Below are 16,998 nucleotides of genomic sequence, written 5' to 3'. Positions count from 1 at the left end.
GGCACATTTATGAGAGATGTTGTGAGCACAGAAATGAGAAGATTTGGCAACAGATTGAGTAGGAGAATGAAAAGTCATTGATGTCACCCATAAATGTGGATAACTGGGAAGATGGTGGTGCCCCTCAATAGCAAAAGAAGTACATATAGTACAAAAAAGGGTAGGTATTTTTTCCCCAGGAGTTGGGGGCAGAAGGCAGACAAGATAAAATGAGATCAGTTTTGGATATTTTGAATATGAGATGCCTTTGGCATCCAGTTTGAGATATCCACAAAACAGTACAAGATACATGACTAGAGCTTGGGAGAAAAGTAAACAGATAGAATAGACAGATACATGGAGTAGAATAGATAGGAGAGAATTGAATAGATAGATGCATAGACTAGATAGATGGATAGATGGATAGGCAGATAGAAAGAATAGATAGAAAGTGAGCTATTAAAAATCAGGGACTGTCATACTTTTTTATGTGTATCCCCAGCACCTGGCAGAGTGATTTGTACATAGTAAGCACTTAATAATTATTTAATCATTCATTCATTCACTCACATATATAAGGCAATCATCTGAATAACAAGGATAAACACGGGGGCTGATAAGGTCAACAAATGAGATAGTACAAGGCAAAAAGAGATGAGGGCCCTCATGGGACATTTTCCCCCTTCTTTCTAGTCCTGTTGCTACTATCCTTATACATTACTAGCTTAATTTCTTCTGGAATATTCTGTCTCCCTTGCTGGAGGCAGGTATTAGTGGTTAGAGCAGTAGACCTGTAATGAGGAATATTTGGGTTCAAATTCCACTTTTGATACTTACCAGCTGTATGACCTTAGACATATAACTTCTCTGTGCCTCAATTTCCTCATGTATAAAATGAGAGCATTGGGCTTGATCTCTAAAGTCCCCTGCAGCTTCTCAATCTACAATCATGTGAATTGTACCTCTTGTGCTTAGGTTCCTCCCATTCCCATTTCCTCCTTCACATGGATGCCAGAATCATTTTCCTAATGCATAGCTCTAATTATGCCACTCACCTGTTCAAAAGACTTTAATATAATTACAAACGTGCTCAATACATATTTGTAGAAATGAATAGAATTGAGTCAATAATGTGGAAAATATAATAAAAGCAAATCATTAGGTTGTTCTAATACCTTCTCTCTCTCTGGAAACAGTCCTTTTCAGCTAATTATATAATAGAAACATTACTCATATCAGGACTTAATGAATATTTGTTGATTTAATATGGATTGCTAACCACCGTAGGAAAATCAATAGGACTCTTTCTAAAAGGTTGACAGTAATGATTATTTTTAATGCGTTGGTACTTTGGTAAAATATCAAGCTAACAGCATAAAAGAACTACATTGAGTGATATATTTCTTTACAAAAGTAATTCACTTAGCTAATAGAGAAACATCCCATCAAGGATATAATTGATGTTCTTGACCTTAGCTTTAGAACTCATCAGTTCCCTTATTCTCTGGGGGAAAGACCATGAGGTATAGAGCAACAGCCTGCCCCTCTGAAATCCATCCTGTACTCTGGGAAAGAATATTGTGGGAAGTACGGTATAAACTCTTTTCCCATGTCAATCAGTCAGTGTGTTCCCTAGCTCACAGAAGAATTCCTCTGTATGATTTTAACATGGGATAGGAAGTCACTGGAATTTTTTAAAAAAGGGAATGACGCGGTTAGATTTATTCAAGAGAATCACAAGATTCTTAATTTTTTCAAAGATATAATTTTGGTGATTAGAACCAAATGATGGCAAAAATTCTAATGATAAACACATTGAAGTCCTAAAAATAGGGATAAAATGTTCAACTCTAACGTTATTTTTCTGTGATCCTTGTACACTAATTTTTCAAATGCATTTGGTGTAGTAGTGTTCCCTGAAGGCCCTAGAGGAAATAGAAATTAAATTTTTCTACTCTCTATATAAAGGACACTGATGTGGCAAAGTCCACTGAGAAATGACCATTAACACTCACATGTCCAACACTTAAACACATGGGAATCACAGTGTAAGAATTGGGAGATAAAGAGTATGGATGGAGGGTTTTTATCCCAGTGATTTCTGTCTTGTTGAAGTATGCTGATTCTTTGTCATTGTCTTGTCTGACCAGATAAAGACTTATGCTTTGTTGGATTTATAACATTGCCTGTCTCAGCTTAATGTGTAAATATATCTATTAAGTGTCTTTAATATTCAAGTCACTTTCCTACATGCTGAGATTGACATTTCACTGTCATTATTAATATCAGTAAGCTTTTGCAAAATTCTCTAAGATTTGAAAAGCATTTTTATATACAATCTCATTTGATTCTATGAGATGAGTGTGACTGATATTACTGTCTCCATATTGTAGAGGAAGAAATCAAGACTTAAAAAGTCTAAATGGCATGGTTCCACAGTTTGTAAATGTCAGAAATAAAGTTTGAACACAAATTTTCTTATTCTAAATACAACGTTCTATTCATTCTGTAACACTACCCCCATCATGAACTTCTCTAAAAAAAAAAAAAAAAGTTTTTTAGCACTTCATGACATCTGAACTCTCTAAAGGAGTCAAATTGCCTAACTAAGATCAATAGATACCATGGAGAGGTCATGTTACTATTTCCTACTTTTCTTCAGTTGTGTGCATTTTAGCAATTCAGTTGACAAGTCTTATGGATCCTACCTTCACAACAACTTTCATATTCACCACCTTCTCAAAATCTTTGCTGATCATATGTTTAAGGAAGAATCTGTGTCAGTACTTAAATGGTTACTACCATTGTTCCTAAAGATTTTTTTTACCCTTCATGACTTCCATTAAAACAGCTTGTTTAAAAATAAGGATCAAGATCACATTATAATATCTGATCTTTATCCTCCTATTGAGGGTTTCTTTTGGACACTGAACTTTCTTCACTGAACTCTCCCCATCTGCACCTAAATTTCAGCAACCAGTTTATATACTAGCTTAGTTTTCCCACTGTGTGATAATCATTCCAGGAGGTTCTAGGTTCTTAGGTGATTGGGACAATGAAACCCCCAATTATATGCAACAACTATGTACAAAATCATAAAGGTCTTTAGAAATCACTTAGCCTAAACCCTAGCTTGATATGTGAATTCCCTGTCTAACATCCCTAAAAAGCAGTAACCAGTTCTCTGCTTGGAACCCCTACTAATAAAGAACTAGACCAAGAAAAAGTAATAATTAATCTGGAAGAACAAAAGGTTAAGATTATCAAAGGAATCGATGAAAAAAATGTGAAGGAAGCAGGAATAAGAAGCAAATAACCACAGTGACCTAGTGTTTGATAAAAGCAAAAATCCAAGATGTTGAAGCAAGAACTCACTATTTAACAAAAATTATGTGGAAAACTGGAAAGTAGCCTGGTAGAACTTAGGTACGGATCAAAATCTCACACAGTATATCAAGATAAGCTCAAAATGAATGCATGATTTAGACATGAGTGATATAAGTGAATTGGGGGAGCATGTTGAAAATTATCTGTCAGATATATGGGGAAGAATTCGTGATCAAAAAAGACAGAGATTCAGAAGGAGTAAAATGAATAATTTTAATGACATAAAATTAGAAAGATTTTTTTGCATAATCAGGGCCAAGGCAGCCAAAATTAGAAGATAAGCAGGAAAGTGGGAAAAAGTTATATCAAGTTTCTCTGATCAAGGTCTCACTGCTCAAGTATATAGGGAACTGAGGTAAGTTTATAAAAATAGTAGCCACATGCTGATAAATGATAAACAATTGATAAATGATCATTTTTTTCAGAAGAAGAAATGAAAGCTATAAAGATACATATAAAATGTTTAAATCACTAATAATTAGAGAAATGCAAATTAAGACAACTCTGAGGTAGTATCTCACAGCCATCAGATTTGCTAAGATGATAGAAAATGACAAATACTGGAGGGGATATGAGAACATAAGTACACTAATGCACTGTTGGATGGAGTTATGAACAAGTCTAACCATTCTAGAGAACAACTTACAACTCTGCCCAAAGGGCTATAATATTGTGCATATCCTTTGGCTTAGCAATGCTGCTACTCAATCAAAGAAAAAATATACAAAAATATTTATCATAGCATTTTTATGGTGGCAAAGAATTGGAAACTAAGAGAATATTTATCAATTGGGAAATGACTGAACAAGTTATGCCATATGAATGTGATGGAATGCTATTGTACTATAAGAAATGATGAAGGGGGTAGTTTCAGAAAATCCTGAAAACTTTTTAAAAATTAAAAAAAAAACATGAACTAAAGTAAAGTGAAGGGAGCAGAACCAGGAGAATATTGTACATATCAACGATGAAAGACTGTGAAAGACTCTGATCAATATAATGATCTACCACAATACCAAAGGACTCCTGATGATATATACTATCTACCTCTAGAGAACTGATGAACTCAGAATACAGATTGAAGCATATTTTTTCTCTTTATTTTTCTTTCTTTCCTCCTCCTTTCAGAACATGTCTATTGAGGAAATATGTTCTGCATGTCTTCATATGTACAATGGGTATTATATGTCTTGCCTTCTCAATGGATGGGGGAAGGAGAGAAGGAAGGAAAGAACTTGGAACTGAAAATTAAAATAATTTTTCTTTAAAAAAACCCAAGTGGCATAAACCAACTGGGGGACCTTTATCTTTCCACTGGAAACTCTAAATTTATGAGCTCTGTATGTGGTGTTTATGTGTGACTCCTTCCTCTCCCATAGGAGACCTTTCCTAGTAAGCTACTGGAGGACAGGGACTGTTTCATTCTTTTCATTGTGCCCTTAGCAGCTAGCACAGTGTATGTCTACATGATAGACACTTATTGATTGATTAAGTGCTGTGAATCATATAGAATGTTGACTGAAACACTTATTTTGTTTTGTCATATTCTACAAAAGGCTGACGAGATGCAAGATGTCATGCATTTTAACTACACTGCCTGGCCTGACCATGGTGTGCCCACTACAAATGCTGCTGAAAGCATCATGCAGTTTGTACAGATGGTCCGACAGCACTGCACAAAGAGCAGAGGCCCCATGATCATACACTGCAGGTAATTTATTCATTTCTAGTTTCCTTTGAGCAATAGGGGGGTTTCTTTTTCTCAGTGAAAGCATACCATATTGTTCTTATTAAAATGCTTGCTGTTGATTAATGGGAACTCAGAAGAAACTGATCAAGTAATGCATTCAGGAAAAAGTGGGTGAAGAATACATATTTCCTATCTGATGTGCAGTTGGATGGGAACATTGCAGATATATGGCAAGCAAGGTCTACAGTTTCATAGGACTAGGAAAGAGGCTAGATCAAACTTGCAAAATTGAATATTACTTGTAATAATTCTGAAGAATCCTGAGCATTCAAAATAATCCTGGAGGAGAGAATCAGGTTGGATTATATCCAGGAGATATTACAAGATCCAGAAGAGGCCACCACTATGTTGGGCACATGCTTAATGGAGGACTTATAGGACAACTTGGAAAGAATCCTGCAGAAAGATAAAGTATAGATGGTCTCTGACTGTATTAGTAGAAGGAGTAGAGAAGAGTTCATGGAGTCATTGAAATGTCACAAATCTGAATGAATGACCCTTGAGAGTTATAAGATATGGTCTTATATTTGAGAAACTGCACATTGCTTTAAGTGATTCTAAACTGCTCTCTGCCACCAAAGCCCATCTTTTTTTTAACACTAATGTAAAATATTTGTAAAATTCTTAGAACAATTTCTCATACACAATAGGAAATATTTAAATGTTATTCTCTTCCCTCTTCCTTTCCCCATTACACTCACAGGAAGGATTTCAAGTTGTGAAACTCCATAAACTCAAATGAATAAAAATTATAGGCAGCTCAAAGGACAATGGAAAATCCAGTTTGTGTACGTAGACTAGAGTGTGCTACGACCAGTTTCTTGTGAACAAGAAGTGACATGAAAGATAAATATATAAAGATATTCACAAGGATATGAATGCCTAGAAAATGAGATAAGTCAGTGATATGTCGATTATGGTCAAGCAACTGGATGTATATGCAGGAGATACAACAAGATCCAGAAGAGGCCACCAGTAGGTTGGGTATATGCTTAATGGAGGATTTATAGGACAACTGGGAAAGAATCCTACAGCATGATAAAGTATAGATGGTCTCTAACTATTCTAGTAGAAGTAGATGAGAGTTCATGGAGTCATTGAAATGTCACAAATCTGAATGAATGGCCCTTGAGGGTTGTAAGATATGATCTCTCTGAAGTGAAGGATACCAGAAGGATCACAAACTGCTGAATTTTCCATTTGGAAATGATTGTATTTCCGTTGTTCGTAAGTTAAACATATTTTTTCTGTAGTCAGCTGCTGCTGTCAACAGATGTCAAAGTGCCTCCTCCCCAAGGCATATCAGTGTATTGAAACAGAGAGAACAAAGCTGCTCAAATATGGGGCCAAATTCATCAATGCCTTTGGTGATATGAAAAAATGATATAGCAGTTTTTGCTTTCCTAGAAAGGCATTGTTTTATCATTCCTGATAAAAATGGTTTAGGGCAAGAAAGGGACAGAGTAGGAAAAGAAAATAGCCCCTAGAATCATCCCACGACTCACAAATCATATCTCTCCAGCTTCAAGGTACTCTGTGGGTCTGTCTTCACTCATCTCTATAGATCTGTGCTTACCTTTTCTCATCAACCAGGGAACACAATTAATTCAAAAGGAAGATATTTTATGAAATAGCATAGTGAGAAAAGTGGCAATAAAATATTTCTCCCTTCTACCTGGGATACTCACCCATAAGAGGAAGAGTGGACACATATAGGGGCTTACAGGTAGAAAGGCACACCAATAAGGAACACGTAGCAGGGGTCCGTCAAAGTAAGGGCACAAATTTAGGGACATGATTAGGGAGGCAGACAGGGCAAGTGGGAAGGGAGAGTGTGCATATATGGCACACATGACAAGAGGCAACTCAAACCTCTGTCACTGCAAGATTTCAGACTAGTGATGTCATCTTTCTGTTTCCTCCAGGCCTGTTCTCCACTAAGTTTCACATGTCATTGTAGTGCCAATGCAATATTCATGGTGCCTCTGGCAGCCACTAATATCCTAGAACAATTCTAAATTGCAAACTATCACAGAGTGTCCACATGGAAGACAGAACCGAAACATTTATTCAGTCATCAGAAAGCCAAATCCATCATAGCAACAAAAATCTATACACAGTAACAATACAGAGGACAACACCATCCCCAAGCTTTCCCCCTGCCAGGCTTCCCACAAACCAGCTCCCTTAAACAAATCACAAACAAGCACTTTCACTCACACTAGCTAGCAGCCTGCATCCTTCCTAGCTCTGACTGCTCTCATGACTCACTTCCTCTCAGCTCTATTCTAGCTCGGTTTCTTCCTGCTCCACCCCTTCAGCAAACTCCTCCCACCACAGGCTCCATGTGACTCACACTCATGTAACTCAGGCTTCCGTGTGACCCATGCAAGTCACATGGGCCTGTTAATGAATGGGAAAGATCTTCACATTCAAATGACCATTACAGGCATTAGCCTCTGCACTTGTCTTTGATGGAAACAGTTTCTATTGCTCATTGCTTCCCTATTGGTCTTCTGTGACTGCTGGTCAACATTGTTCTACTGGTGTCATGGCTACTACTGATCACTGCTGGGCACATCACTAATGAGCACTTATCTGTGGGACTCTTGCTTGTTTCCAGGTGGAGTACCTAGCTGGAATGATATCTCTTCCTGATATCCTATCAGGAGAAGGCTTCACCATAGCTGGTTTAGATTAAAGTCCTTGAACTTTCCCTCCTATAACTCTTCTAGAAACACAATTCATAAAGCACACAGTCATCAAATTGGGGGAAATGCTTTCTTGGCTTTTTGCTTCTCCTAAAAAATGATCTGCATGTTATTTTCAGAGCCTTGGCTAGAATGAGCTGTCCTTTCCAAAATGAGATTCTTTGCCACACCCTAAGCTCTTTGGAATATAGAGCCAGAGCCTCATCTAGCTAACTAGTGCCCTTTGACTTACTTTTGTTTTTTAAACTATATTTCCTGGTTCCTAACGCCTGCACCAATGTCAAAAAACTTCTCTAGTTTAGGGGCAGTAATCTTCGTAATTAGCTACTTTATTCTTGAAGGCAAAGATGACAAAAAGGGAAAACTGCAATGCTTTGAGAGACTATGGAAGGACAAAGACTGTTGATGGGGATGGGATTTGTTCTATTTTGGAAATTAATTTTCAGTTACTCCAAGTCACTTTTACATACCCAGCAATACTAATTCTAGATCTAAAACCCCAAAAGAGCTTAAAAAAAGAGGGAAAAGGCCCATGTATACAAATATTTATAGCTATACTTTTTGTTGTAATAAAGAACTAGAAACAGTGAGTAATCATTTACTGGGAAATGGCTAAACAAGTTATGATATATGAATGTAAAGGGTTGCTTACTGAGACCTAAGAAATGATGAAAGGAATAAATTTAAAGAAACCTGGGAAATCTTGTATGAATCAATACAGAGTAAAATGTAGAAACCAGGAGAACAATTTATACATTTTGTAAAGGAAAACAACTTTGAAACTTTTAACTCTTATCTGTGAAAATATCCATCAGCCACCATTCCAGAAATATAATGATAAGCATCCTTCTCACTTTTTGGCAGAGAAGTGATGGACTATACATATAGAATGAGACATACATTTTTGGACACAACCAATATGCAATTTTATTTTACTGAACTATATATTTGTGTTATAATGGAGGACTGTTTTTGGAGGGGAGTTGTAAGAGAAAGTGGGATAGTGTGAAAGTGATACAAAAAAATGAAGAAAAATGTTAAAGAAATATTTTAAAATACACAAAAGGAAATAAAGGAAAGTTCATAGTGAAATACAGGAGAGAAAGTGTAATACCATGTTAAGTTGATTATATGTATCTTTTATAAAAATGTAATTAAGATTCATGGTCTCATATACATCCCCCTTTTCTGTTCTTTGTATATGGAAACATTCATGTTTACAGATTTTTGTCAGGTTCATAATGATCACAGATTTAGAATTAGAAGGGGATTTCAGAGGTTATCTAGTCCATCTCTCCCATTTTACTGATGAGAAAACAAAAATATGTCTCACACAAGTTATGTGTTTTGCCCAAGGTCACGCTGATAATTAACTGAGATATGACTCCAAATTCTTCATTCTTTCCACTGTAACAGTAAATTCATTTTGAAGGTATTCTGCCACAAAAATTCCATAGAGCTCTGTGAGTCCAACCTGTTGGAGCATTTTGGGAGACCCAAGATGTTTTGAGTCTGCCCTGCAGATGAATTTAAGTAAATACAAGAGTTAATAAAGATGATTGTCTATTTCCTGCCTAGTCATGCACTTGGTCTTTCATATGGTTATATGCCAGCAAAGTCTTTTAACTTTTAAGACCACTGTACACAAATAATTTGAGTCCAGATTTCTCAATGTAGGATTTTTCCTTCTTTGAAATCTAATATCCTTTGGCTCAGCCCATAATGCTTACAGATTAAACAGCAGAACTGTGGAACACATTAGTTTCATTCTAACCTGGATTCTTTGGTAAAAATGTCAGGCAATTGTCTGGTAGCAGAAAAGAAAAGGGCTAACTCACACAGTTAACACCAGATATCATCCTGGGAAATTCTCCACTGCATGACTCCTCTACTCTTCTTCCATCCCTACTCCAGCTCCATGATTCGAAGAGTCCTGGGGTTTGGAATCTGTATGACACTTGATCCAGATGTCCAATTCCATTTAGAGATAGTTGTCCAAGAAGTCCTTGAAGAAGGAGCTATTTTAAGGCCTACTGAAGACTCCCACTTCCAGTGGCATTCTTTTACCTGCTGGCGAGTGGATACTGATCTGTAAGCCTATCCAGGGGCTTTGAAGCCACATGTGGCCTTCTGGGTCCTTGGGTATGGCCTTTTAACTGAGTCCAAGTTTTCCTTTTATTAAAGGGATTTGCTCTGTGAAATTTGGATTTAGTCAAAGGGCCACACTTGAGGACCTAGAGGGCCACATGTAGCCTTGATGTTGCAGGTTTCCCACCCCTGGTGCTATACTACTACTCCAGTCTGTCACACAGACTACATATTGAGAACATCCCAGGACTATAGTTCCAAGCTAATTTAGAATCAGATCTTCCTTTATGGTACACTAGCCATATATTCCAAAGAAGTCAAAACAGAGAGAAAGGTCCCAAAGATACAAAATAATATCAACAACAACCAATTGGGTAAGGCTGAACCTTCCTGTGGGAACTTGATTCTAAGGTAGTGTGTAAGAGGAGAGGAATTTGGCTGTATATATAAGCTCAAGGTCCTTCAAAGATATAGACCATGTCTTCAACTCATCTGGTATTTTCCAAGGGACTTTAGTAGTGTTGGGTATAAATTATTGATTTGTTTGGAGAATAAAATGCCTCTGTGATTGTGTGATCATCATTTCTTTAGTAAGTTCATGAAAAAGCAATAGCAACAGCAAAAAAATCTTCCATAGGAAAAAACACTAGAAATAAATGCATCTCTGGAGAATATAGCTTTTTTTCTTAGTATTAAAGTAAGTAGAAAATACTGTGCAGGAACATGATTAATATCTTCTCCTGTGGTGCAACCTAAGTATTGTTTTTTAGAAAAATAACTGATAACTTCCAACAACAAATCAAATTGTCTGAATAACATTGCAGTGCCGGTGTGGGACGGACAGGAACATTCATAGCCCTGGATCGACTGCTACAGCACGTTTGTGATCATGAATATGTTGACATATTAGGTCTGGTATCAGACATGAGGTCGTACAGAATGTCCATGGTGCAGACGGAGGTAAGAGCCCGATTAATCTGCATGTTTAAATTTTGCTTTCAGAAGGGGATACATCATTTACATGAATACAACATAACAGATATCCTGGTTTTATCTATAGTTATGTTTTCATATATTTTGATTTCACCCTACCATAAAAGCAACAATTAACAATTGAAGTGTATAGTGCCTTAAAATTAGCAAAAAATGATTTCATTTTATATTTTTGTTTCTATTTTATATTACCTTATTTCTACCTCACAAAAATCCTGCAGATACTATATGTGTTATCATTCCCATTTTATCTTGAGGAAACAGGTTCACAGACATTAAGTGATTTACCCAGAGTCATAGACCTAGTAAATGTCAAAAGTAAAATTTGAATTCACTTCCTTCCTCCAAGTCCAGCCCTCTCTTCACTATGTCACACTGCTATCTGTCTCTAGAAGTAAACTTGCGTTTTTAATGGTCACATTTTTATTGACCTCAGATTTCTTTTGATAGGTAGTATCCTGGAATCATAGAATTCAAAGCTTGAAAGTTATACTCAAATTTATCTAGTTCAACCCCCTCATTTGATAAAAGTAGAAACTTGATCCAGAGAAATTAAACTTTTTCGACTAAACTAAGGTATCTCATGTTTCCACAAGTAAAAAAAAAGTGACAAAATAAAACATGTAAAAGTGACGACCAAATTTCATTTAAATTGTTAATGTTGGATCTGACTCAGCGAATTTGTCATTAGTTTTTCTCTGTGCAAATGTTACAACTAATGGCTGGTTGTAGGTAGATTGCCATCTAATCTACATATGACACACGATTTCTGGAGGAAACCTATTCCCCCGTCCTCCCATTCCTTTTCTACTTCCATTGTTAAGTTTCCTTCTTTCATTTAAGTGAATCTCTCATTTTTCACAACATGGAAAAGTCTCTGATAAAGGTGCTATGACGTTCTTCCTCATCACCTTGTACTGCACACCCCACTCCCCACCTTTGTGTCTTTGGAATACATTACTCCCTGTGTAGGGTATGATAACAGTAATCAAAAACTGGTGCCAGCCAGCAGTCTGAAAGTGCTTAGGAGCTGGTTTTCAAAAAGTGAGAGTAGGCATGAATCAATGTAAGTACAAACACCCCAGGCACCCTTCCCATAATCCCAGTCAATCAGTTTAAGCTTTGAACATCTTAACTTCAGGTAGACAATGGCGCATTTTTCTAAGGAGTGTGTAGGAGGAACTCTTGAGTTGAATGTTTCCTTGATCCTTTAAAGATTTCAAATGAATAAAAATGGTTTTCTTCCTTATGCTTTGTTATGAATATACCACTAGATGTCAGGATAATTTAGAAAAGTAGCCGTTGCATTTTTTTTTCTGCGTGATTCTCCTAACCTCTTCCTCCTTCTCTTTCTCTCTGTCTCTGTGTCTGTCTTTGTGTACATCTTTGTCTGTCTTCTGCCTCTCTCTCTGTCATTCTGTCTCTGTCTCTCTGCCTCTCTCTCTCTCTTTCTCTCTCTCTCTCTCTCTCTCTCTCTCTCTCTCTCTCTCTCTCTCTCTCTCTCTCTCTCTCTCTCTCCTCTGTCTCCCTCTCCCCCTCCCTCTCTCCCTCTCTCCCTCTCTCTCCCCCACCTCTCCCCCTCCCCTCCATTCCCAACACAAACACACAAACACTCATACATGCTGGACACCACAATCTGTTTAATGTGTCAGAAACAATAGAATCATGTTTGAATGTGGTCTGACTCTAGATGTTAGGTAAATATCTTCATTTCTCCCTTTTGAATTTAAATGTTATTTAATTCATAATTTCTTGCCTGTCCATCATTAAGTAGTTTCATATTTAAATCTTTTGTTACAATTGGCAGATATCAGAAAAAGCACTTTAAGTCAAGAATCAGAACCTTAGACTTAAAAAGGGTATTAAAGAAAATTCAGTCCAATATCCTCATTTTACAAGTGAGGAAACAGAGACCAAGGAAGTTCATATTTGCCAATTGTCACACAGATACTCGGTGGCAGAGACAGGACTCTGAATCCAAATTTCCTGATTTCAACTGCCCATGCTAAACACTTGTCCCCACCACCACCACCATCAAACAAAAAAAAAAAATCACGATTAACAAGGTGACCTTGGACAAAGGATATTCATCTCAGCCAACAAATCCACGTGTTCATCCTTGACTTACTTCAAAACTCTTGAGTACATGCCATATTTTCCAGTTACTTAGTGTCTATTTCTCTGTCCAGATTTATGCCTAGAACATGGTGTTCACTTAAGACTATTCTACCATACCTTGCCCTTTCTTTTTTGAAAGGAAGCAAGAACCAAATGAAAAACCGAATTTTTGTTACCATCCTTATTCCAGAGTACATGTTTTGTTCTGTGATTGCTAAGGAGCTAATTCTCTACCAGGTGCCCTGTCCTTGATGTATTTAAAGAACCTTTGAACATACTTTTAGTGACCTTAGAAGATCCCCCTTGAATTGTTTTGCTCCTGACTCAAAAGTAAGGGACTTGCTACATGTTGTTTGACAGCTGCTACAGCTGATGGTCTGATGTATTTTACAATCAATGAACTTGGGAGCAGAACCATGACTAGTAATTCTAGTGCCTAGGACAAGAAAATGGAGGGGCATCCCTGAAGATGAAAGGGGATGGGACCAAGGGAAACAAAGCCCTGTGGGATACCTTGACGAAGTGAATAGCAAGATGGGTCACCTGGAATGCAGCCATGACAGTAAAGGGAAAGGGGAGAAAAGGGCTCACCATTTGGTAGCTTCCCATTTTAAATTTTTTTTCTTTGATGAGTATTGGAATTAGTTTAGTTTTATTTTGTTTTCCTCTCCATTGAAGGAGGAAATATTTCATCAGCACCCTATAAATATCAGTGTACTACTTAGCAGTTTTGACTAAGTCAGAGCAGGGCTATTGTGAGGATCAAATGAGATAACATAAAAAGACTTGTAATATAAGTTGCTAGCACAAATGTACATTCAAGATTAAATCAATCTGGGTGTTATAGAGAGTTTCTATGCTTTATAGAAGACCATAGAGTTTCGAGCAAGAAGAGACCTCAGAAATCATTCAAGGTCACCTGTGTGACCTTAGCCATTTTTTTATATGTAAAATAAGGTTGTAGGACTAGATGATCTCTTAGGTCCTTTCTAACTCCAAACCTATGATGAAAGCCAATCCTCTTATTTTATAAATGGAAAAACTGAAACATCATAAAGTGACTTGCCCAGTGTTATCCAGATGGTAAGTAAAGCTGAGATCTGAATCTGGGTCATCTGACTGACCAAATCAAATGCTTTTTTTGTTTTACCACACTGATTGATTAAAGTAATAGGCCTTTAGGATCCCTTTTAATTGTGAGATTCTATAATGAATGCTTTCTTGATTAATTACTAAGCAAATAGATTGAAAATATATTAAACGGAGATAATATCTTGGTAAAATTTGAGTTATTAGACTTTCTCTTGTGTGCAAAGTAGCAGACCAACCATTTACCAAGGGTTACAAGGTCCATGACTATAGCTTACTGGCATGTTGATGATGAAATGTATTTTGATATCATGGTATTAAGACGGTGTAGGCAAAAGAAATACCTGGTTCTGAAGATTCATACTTCTCTTTTGCTCCAGGAACAGTACATTTTTATCCATCAATGTGTCCAGTTGATGTGGATGAAGAAAAAGAGACAGTTCTGCATCAGTGATGTGATATATGAGAATGTTAGCAAGTCCTAGTTAAGAATACGGAGCAGTAAGTATTGAAGAGCATATTATATAGATGCTGTGCTATAGAACAGGCATGTGAATACCTGCTTAATATTTATGGTTAATGGTGGGTAGAAGGATAATTCTGCTTCCCAGACAGTCATCATATCACCTTCAGCTGTGAACATGGGTAGAAATATCTAGACTAGGTAATGGGGCACTACAGGGGTTGGGGAATAGTATAGGCAAGAATGAGAATAAGTTTGGGGATAATAATAATAGTAATAATATAGCATTTATATATCATTGTTCAGTCATGTCTGACTCTTCATGACACCATGGACCATATTTTGGCCATGAGTATTTTTGTTTGCCATTTCCTTCTCCAGTGGATTAAGGCAAAAAGGGTTCAGTACCTTGTCCAGGATCACATATTTAGTATTTGTGGTCAGATCTGAACTCAGGTCTTCCTGTCTCCAGACCCAGCACTCTTTGCACTTCACCATCTAACTGCTTAGCATTTATACAGCAAGGTATTTTTGCTATTTATATAGCACTTTGCGAAGCGCTTTACATATTACCTTATTTGATCCTTACAATAACCCTGTGAGGTAGGTGTTATTAGTATTATCATTGTACAAATAAGGAAACTGAGTCTGAAAGAGGTTTAGTGACTTGGTCAATTCCTACAACTAGTAAGTGCCTGAGTTAGAATTGCCTTCCTCACTTCAGATTCAACACTTTTATACTGTACCACCTACCTGCAGTGACGAGAAAATGATAAAAAGGAACATGATAGCACTCTTGAAGGGGGTAGAGGGCAATGGGGAAAAGGGAGCAAGTACACAGACTGGCTATGACCTCAGGCATGTACTATTTCTATTTCTTCCCAGACCATGAAGAATAACTAGTCTTACAAGGTCTAAGCAGTAGAGTGGTAAGAGGAGATAGCGCATTGCACACAAAGTATTACTGAGCATCCCTGTAGTTGTCTCAGGATGATATTGCTGAAAGATATTTGAGTTGTACTCTCAACCATACAAGCATATTGTGAGATATATCCATGGCTGTAATCGTAAGCTTCTACTTGTACTTCCCAGCTACAGCGAGACATGTTTTTTGTTGTGTATTAGAAGAGGCAATGCTGCTTTCACTAGCTGAAAGAGATAGTGACTTAGGTAGGGAGCTAATCAGTGGAAAAATGAAGCAAGATAGATAAGAAAAATTCATGTGGGATAAGATTACTGAAGTGAAACCCTTAAGAGAAGACCAAATTCCTTTGAGGATCCACAAGTGAAGAATAAGAGGCAGTGTATAGAGAGCCAACCTCAGATCTAAGCCTTGGGTTCAAGTTCTCTCACTGACACATACTGACAGTATGACTCCGGACATGTCATTTTTATCTCAGTGCTCTAGGCAATTCTCTGAGGCTATAAAGTGCAAAAAAGATGCCAGCTGGTATTGGTAGAATGAATTTCCACAGTTAGGAATTCACTATATCAATGAAATCATAGGTCTAGGCTCTATCCCCAATCCTTTAGAGTTAACCGTAGACTACGTAATGTATCTGATACAGACATAGACAATCCTAGAAAAAAAAGCAAATAATATACTTGCTATAATATAAACTGCTTTTATAATAGTGTCTCAATGTGTTAGAATACTTTGGTAAGTTATAAAAACACATTAAATGTTTCAGTCTCCCTTAGTTTCTTCAGCACCATCACAACTCTCTTTTCCAGTTTTGAAGCATAAAGGTAAAAGCATGTGATGGAGATGGAAAGAACAGAGAGATGATATATGTGAGAAAGGGGGTGGAAGTAACTGAAACATGCAAAATGCATGGATGAGAAGTGGCCAGATAGGATGTGGATGAAAGAATAAGTGAATGAATAAATGAATGAAAAGCATTTATTGCATGCTTTCTGTGTGCCAAGAACTGTGCTAACTGCTTGCTGGTAATACAAATAAGAGAATGATAGTCCTTGCTCTCAAAGAGTTAACCTTACGATTGAAAGATACAAAGATATGGTGATAGGGTTAAGTGGTAAGACCAGGAGACTTGAAAGTCCCCTGGCAGTTCAGATGGCAACGGCCTAGGGTCTGGAGAGTAGGTATAGTAGCAAGGCAGATGACAAGGCCTATTGAGCCAGAAGGTACAGTTGTAGGACAGGTGACAAAAATCCTATACCCTTCTAGGGTATAGAATGCAAAGTTCCATGAGAGAAGGGATTCTTTCATTTGTCTTTGCATCCTCTGCACCTAGCATGGTGCCTGAGATATAATAGATGGTGAAAAATGATTGTGTATGTATCACATGTGGCCCAATAGTACGTGTGCAGATACTTGATACTTGGTATGACATAAATAGACCTATCCAAGGAGATTTAGTCATATGCAAATTCTCTATAATGCAGTCTCCGTAAAA

The 16,998-nt window shown here is 37.1% G+C and overlaps 1 protein-coding gene across 2 annotated transcripts in view; it reads left to right on the top strand.

Moving 5' to 3' along the window:
* Positions 1–16,998, top strand: part of PTPRO (protein tyrosine phosphatase receptor type O) — a 218,039-nt gene that overhangs the window by 194,577 nt on the left and 6,464 nt on the right. For both annotated transcript variants that reach the window (XM_072653643.1, XM_072653642.1), the window contains 3 exons: positions 4,923–5,077; positions 10,740–10,875; positions 14,496–14,616. In XM_072653643.1, coding sequence (XP_072509744.1) covers positions 4,923–5,077; positions 10,740–10,875; positions 14,496–14,600 — 396 coding nt within the window. In that variant the 3' untranslated portion in view covers positions 14,601–14,616. The remainder of the gene's footprint in view (positions 1–4,922; positions 5,078–10,739; positions 10,876–14,495; positions 14,617–16,998) is intronic.

This window comes from Notamacropus eugenii, chromosome 3, assembly GCF_028372415.1.
Source record: "Notamacropus eugenii isolate mMacEug1 chromosome 3, mMacEug1.pri_v2, whole genome shotgun sequence".
Classification (NCBI taxonomy): Eukaryota; Metazoa; Chordata; class Mammalia; order Diprotodontia; family Macropodidae; genus Notamacropus; species Notamacropus eugenii.
The sequence above is the reverse complement of the archived record's forward strand: the minus strand, read 5'-3'. Positions and strand labels throughout refer to the sequence as shown.